Source organism: Erpetoichthys calabaricus, chromosome 4 (genome assembly GCF_900747795.2).
Source record: "Erpetoichthys calabaricus chromosome 4, fErpCal1.3, whole genome shotgun sequence".
Taxonomy (NCBI): domain Eukaryota; kingdom Metazoa; phylum Chordata; class Cladistia; order Polypteriformes; family Polypteridae; genus Erpetoichthys; species Erpetoichthys calabaricus.
Window position 1 is genome coordinate 305,273,898 of NC_041397.2, and position 5,677 is coordinate 305,279,574.

General features: G+C 37.3%; 1 protein-coding gene across 1 annotated transcript; it reads left to right on the forward strand.

The window, feature by feature from the left end:
- Nucleotides 1-586: 586 nt before the first annotated feature.
- On the forward strand, nucleotides 587-1,540 carry LOC114641207 (olfactory receptor 1496-like). Its single transcript, XM_028790295.1, has one exon. The coding sequence runs from the start codon at nucleotides 587-589 to the stop codon at nucleotides 1,538-1,540; it is 954 nt and encodes a 317-aa protein (XP_028646128.1).
- Nucleotides 1,541-5,677: the final 4,137 nt, after the last annotated feature.

Genomic DNA, 5,677 nt, shown 5'->3' on the forward strand with positions numbered 1-5,677 from the left:
ACCAGAAAATTAAGTTGTACTGACTGAAGTGCCACTTAATTAAGGTGAGTAGTAGTGATTTTTTTTTAAATTAAGCCATATAAAATTTACGCTATTTAAACTGTTTCTATGCAGTGTGTACCAGCAGCAGTAGGTATAAATGTATTCATTTGTTCATATATCCAGTCTTTCAAAAGAAAATGATGGAGTGGATGAGTATGGCTGGGTAACAGTGTAAATGTGATTAGTTATTGTATATCCTTAGTGCCCAGTGTGCCTAGTACCTTATGGGGAAACAGAACTCTTTCACCACACTGTGACAATCTTACATGTCACACTATTACACAATCTTACATGTCACACTGTTACACCTTCTCTGCCTCAAAGTCACCGAAGTCCATAGTTCAAATGTGTTTGTAGCGTTAATCATTTTTGACACATTTTTGACACTAGCCGAGCAAAAGAGAAAATTCTGTGCCACTAGCATCACTGGTACCTCTGTGACAGTGTTATTTCTTTGTAATTTCAACATCAGACACTGTATCAAAAACTTTATTAAAATTTATTTTACTTTTATTTAAAATGTTTCAGCAGAGAGATTTCCATAATGAGTAACACAACAATTTCTGTAGAAGAGTTTGTACTTCACTGCGTGATCAGTTCTGATCAGAGAAGTTTCACCATTGTGGCCCTTGTGTTTATCTACTTGGTGTCACTCATTGGGAACCTGTTGGTACTTTTTGTCATCACAACCAACCAGCAACTGCAAACCCCAATGTACATCTACATAAGTGCCTTAGCAGTAATAGACTTGGTTAACAGCACCATCGTCATTCCAAAAATGTTGGCCGATCTTCACTTTGAGTCCTCAGCAGTGCCGTATGGAGCCTGTTTACTGCAGATGTATGTCATACTGAATTTTGAAGAAATGGAATCCATTCTACTGATGATTATGGCAATCGATCGTTATATTGCAATTATTCATCCTCTTAGGTACCGAGCAGTTGTTACAATGAAAGTTGTTTGGATTGTGGTTTTATTTCTTCCAGTTTTTACCTTTCTTGTGAACAGTTCATTTGTTATTTTTGCAACTGAGCTTTCTTTTTGTCGTTCCAACATTCTGCATTATTGTTTCTGTGATTATTTCACTATGGTTCAGGTTGCTTGTAATCATGATCCTAAATTTCTCATTCTCCTTTCTTGCATAGTTTTTATCTTAGGTTTGGGACCTTTCTTATTAATTATTTTTTCTTACATCCGAATTGGTTTTGCTGCCCTTAAGATATCCTCAGTTGAAGGAAAGAGAAAAGTTTACAGCACCTGTCTCACCCACTTACTGGTGGTGGGATTTTTTTATTTTCCTTTATTGACTTCCTATATTCTTCCTGGAGCAGGAGTCAAGTTGTCAGTAGAAGTGTATAATACGATGGTCATAATTGGAAATGTCATCCCACCTATGATGAATCCCATAATCTACAGCTTTAGGAATAAGGAAATAAAAAGCAGCATTCACCGATTCTTCACACGGAAGAGGACTGCTCCAGATATTAATGGCTGCTAGATGCTTTTTAAAATGTCTGGATTCCTAAATCCACATAAACTGATTTACCACATCAGTACTAAGCTCACACTCCAAAATCATTCAATATGCCAACTTGCCATTTATTTTGTAGTTAAAACGGTGACATGTTTAGTTCTCAGTGCATCATAATAATATCACATTATGTTACGTGCTGTGCTACTTTATAATGTTGATATCTGTAATATTGTCTAAATCCACTGTATTGCACTTTCACAAAGTAAATTTTAAGCATGTACTATTGATCTAAACAAGATAAAAAAAATGTGGAACTACACAGTATATTAATAAAACATTTACAAAAACTTAAGTTGGTGTTTTTTGTCTAATGCTATTAAAACTTTTTACTGTACCATATGCAGATTTGAATTTGCTAACTTAGCTTTTAAACAATATTTTATGTTTTACAAGTGTTGAGAAAAAAAATTGTGAGCCAAACCTCAGTGAATACCACTGTATAAAAAAATTAATTTGAATTTCTAAACTTCCTATTGATGCTGGAGTAAAGTACATGTTGTGATTTGTCCAAATATTTTGAAAAAGGCCACATCCAAACAATAAAATATCAAACCTAAAAGAGCAGCTGAACTAATTCAGGTGCCAGGATGTAACATCAACTCTGTAATCAACGTATTAATTGAAAAAGAAGTAAACATCAGTTTTAGCTGCTATTCTTCATATTTCATTACTCAACTGTGTATTTTTATCATGGTCTGCTTCTAACGTCTTTTCTTTTAGTTAGAATAAAAGTGTTGTTTCCATCAGGGTTTGCTGTCTGGCTTAAGTATATTTTTCTTTTTTCTGTCATTTCTGTTATTGAATTATTATTTTCCATGTATTTTTTTCATTTTGCATATTGTTTTGTTTAAATATATTTATTTATTTCATGTATTATACGCCTGAAGAGTCTTGTTTACTGTAGGCAGAACCTCGGGGGGCAGGTCCACCTAGACATCACCGCTGTAGGACCATCTTCAGCCTTTATATTTCATCCAAGAGCTAAGGTCCTGCAGAGAGTTGAGGGTCTTTGTGGTGTTTAGATAGCTGACTGTAAGTACTGTTTTTATTTCCCGTTTCTGTTGTATAATATTGTATTTTCTTTTTTTTTTTGTCCTTATTAGATGGTCTGAATACATGTTGTATATAACATATGGCATTTTGGGCCCCAAGAAATATGATTTTTACATCCATTTCTTGCTTTACGCAATGTTTAGTTTTGATGACATGTTATTGTAGCACCATGTTTTTTACAGCGGAGGGTCTCAGTTCTTTATGGATCATGGTGTCTGCTGCCCTGGTGATCTTTCCCAGAATTACACAGGAGTACACGATGCACGATGCGCCAGCACAATGACCTGAACATTTTCTTCCAAAATATTTAGTATTAGGATTCATGTGTTGGTGTGCAGTGCTTATTTTGATTTAACTACTCCCAATTACAAAATAATATTTTTCTGGTATAAAGACTTGATTTTTTTCTTATTGTTTACACTTGTCGACTGGTCAGCTGTCTTTTCTGGTTTGACTCTTGCCTGTTTTCTCAATCACGTCTCCTGTTCCAATCCATATTTTTTAAAATGTTTAACTGTCTCGCCGTGACTCAGTACACTGTTTTGTGAATTTTGCCTGAGATTGAATTTTGGACTTGTTAACCTTGGGTTGCCTTTTTAAACAAACCCTTTTGTGTTATTTTTTTTCTTATTTTCTCTTGCTTTGCTATTTTTATTCTTCTTTTGCTATATAAAGAAATCATTTATTTATAAAAGATTCTTCATTGGCTTTTGTTATTTCAAGCCACAGTTTTAAGGTTATCATCTCCCTTAAAGGGCATTTTTGTGTTTCGGTTATTGTTCAAAACTACTTTTAAAAGCTCCACATTTTGGTCCTGAACAGGTATTGAAGCCTGCTGGCAAGGTTTGGGCTCAAGCTGCCTGGGGTGAAGCCTGTTTGTGGGTAAGTTGGTGAAGGTCCTGGGGCCTCATGTATAAACGGTGCATATGCACAAAAATGTTGCGTAAGCCCGTTTCCACGCTCACATTGCTCTGTATGCTTGCTGGGACTGGTGTGACCTTGGATGAATAGATGGATGCAATAATTAAACATGTACTGCGAAGATATTTCAATGTTCTTTAAAAGTTTTGAAGAATCGGCGTTCTAAGCTTACAGATGGCTTAACATCTATTACAGAGCTGATTGTGTGGTGATTGGGTACTTGGAGAAAGAAAAGGAAGGACAGGAATTAGGGGTTAGTACGTTTCAAAGAGACAGTACTGCTGCAATAAATTACTTCATCGAAGGTCACACACAGCGCAGCATGCGTCTTGCAGGAGGCAGGAACAATCTCTGGACAGGACGCCAGATTGTCAATATCACTGTGCCACCGTGTTCCCAAGTTTAATAACAAGCTTTAACTCCTGTCATCATGAAAATGATATCAAGTATACATCTCAGTATTTTAATTATTCAGAGAGCTGTAATATCACGAATTTAATGGATTCTGTGTCCTGTCGGAGGAAGAGAAAGCCCGTTTAAAAAGCATGTAGTGATTCACACACATACAAAACAAAGCATTTAGTGTGCTACTTTAGTTACGATGGTATTTGAGAAACTAGTAAATTAAACGAATTAAAGATCAAGTTTATGATGTTCTACTTTAATGACAAAATAAACTACGTGATTAAAGTGGAAATTTCAAGATTAAAGTTGACATTTCAAGCTTTTTTCCCACTGTGTGCCTATTTTTTTTCTCTGTACCCTAATAAGCTTTCATATGACACTCAGACAGTGGGCTACGACTCGCCTTTTCACGGTAACTTTGACATCTGACAACTTCTTTTTTATTTTGGGCACTGTGCGACTTTGTGAACTTGAACTTTTCAGTTTCTGTGACACTCTGTGTCTCTCAATCAACTTCCTTTTGTTGTTTATACCTCTGTTAAAACCAACAAATAGTACATTTTTCCTTGCCTCCACTTGGTATTCACTGAAATTCATGTATTTTCCCCCGTGCTTTTGCCATTGCCTTTTCACAGAACGCTGAGCTTAAGGGCTATTTATATTGATTTGCATATTTAAAGAGGCAAATTCTGAGAGGAGTTTGGATGTGGTGGCAGGTGCGTGCATGTGCATTACTTTTCACGCTGACCGGGATTTATGGAGCGGGAGAACTTGGAAGTTGGTGTACGCACAGATTTATGCATCTGAATTTTCTTGTGCGTACGCACATTTTCGCATTTGTCCTCACATGTTTATAAAGTGGCTCAGGTTGTGCAATATTATAACTGTAGTGCAAGTTAACAGTGAGGTGATTGCACTTATAAGTACAAACAGTTCTATAAGGAGCACTTGATGGACTGATTGAGTGCGTTTATAGTTCTTGGGATGAAACTGTTTCTGAACCGCGAGGTCCGTACAGGCTTTGAAACCATGTGAGAGCAGTTCAATAGGCAGCATGTGCTTGATGCTGTATACCGATACAGTAATCCCTCCTCCATCGCGGGGGTTGCGTTCCAGAGCCACCTGCGAAATAAGAAAATCCGCGAAGTAGAAACCATATGTTTATATGGTTATTTTTATATTGTCATGCTTGGGTCACAGATTTGCGCAGAAACACAGGAGGTTGTAGAGAGACAGGAACGTTATTCAAACACTGCAAACAAACATTTGTCTCTTTTTCAAAAGTTTAAACTGTGCTCCATGACAAGACAGAGATGACAGTTCCGTCTCACAATTGAAAGAATGCAAACATATCTTCCTCTTCAAAGGAGTGAAGCAAACAAATCAATAGGGCTATTTGGCTTTTAAGTATGCGAAGCACCACGGCACAAAGCTGTTGAAGGCGGCAGCTCACACCCCCTCCGTCAGGAGCAGAGAGAGAGAGAGAGAGAGAGAGAGAGAGACAGAGAAAAATCAATACGTGCCCTTTGAGCTTTTAAGTATGCGAAGCAACTTGCAGCATGCCGCTTCACGAAGCAGCTGCACACAGAAGGTAGCAACGTGAAGATAATCTTTCAGCATTTTTAGACGAGCGTCCGTATAGTCTAGGTGTGCGAACAGCCCCCCTGCTCACACCCCCTACGTCAGGATCAGAGAGAGTCAGCGCAAGAGAGAGAGAGAAAA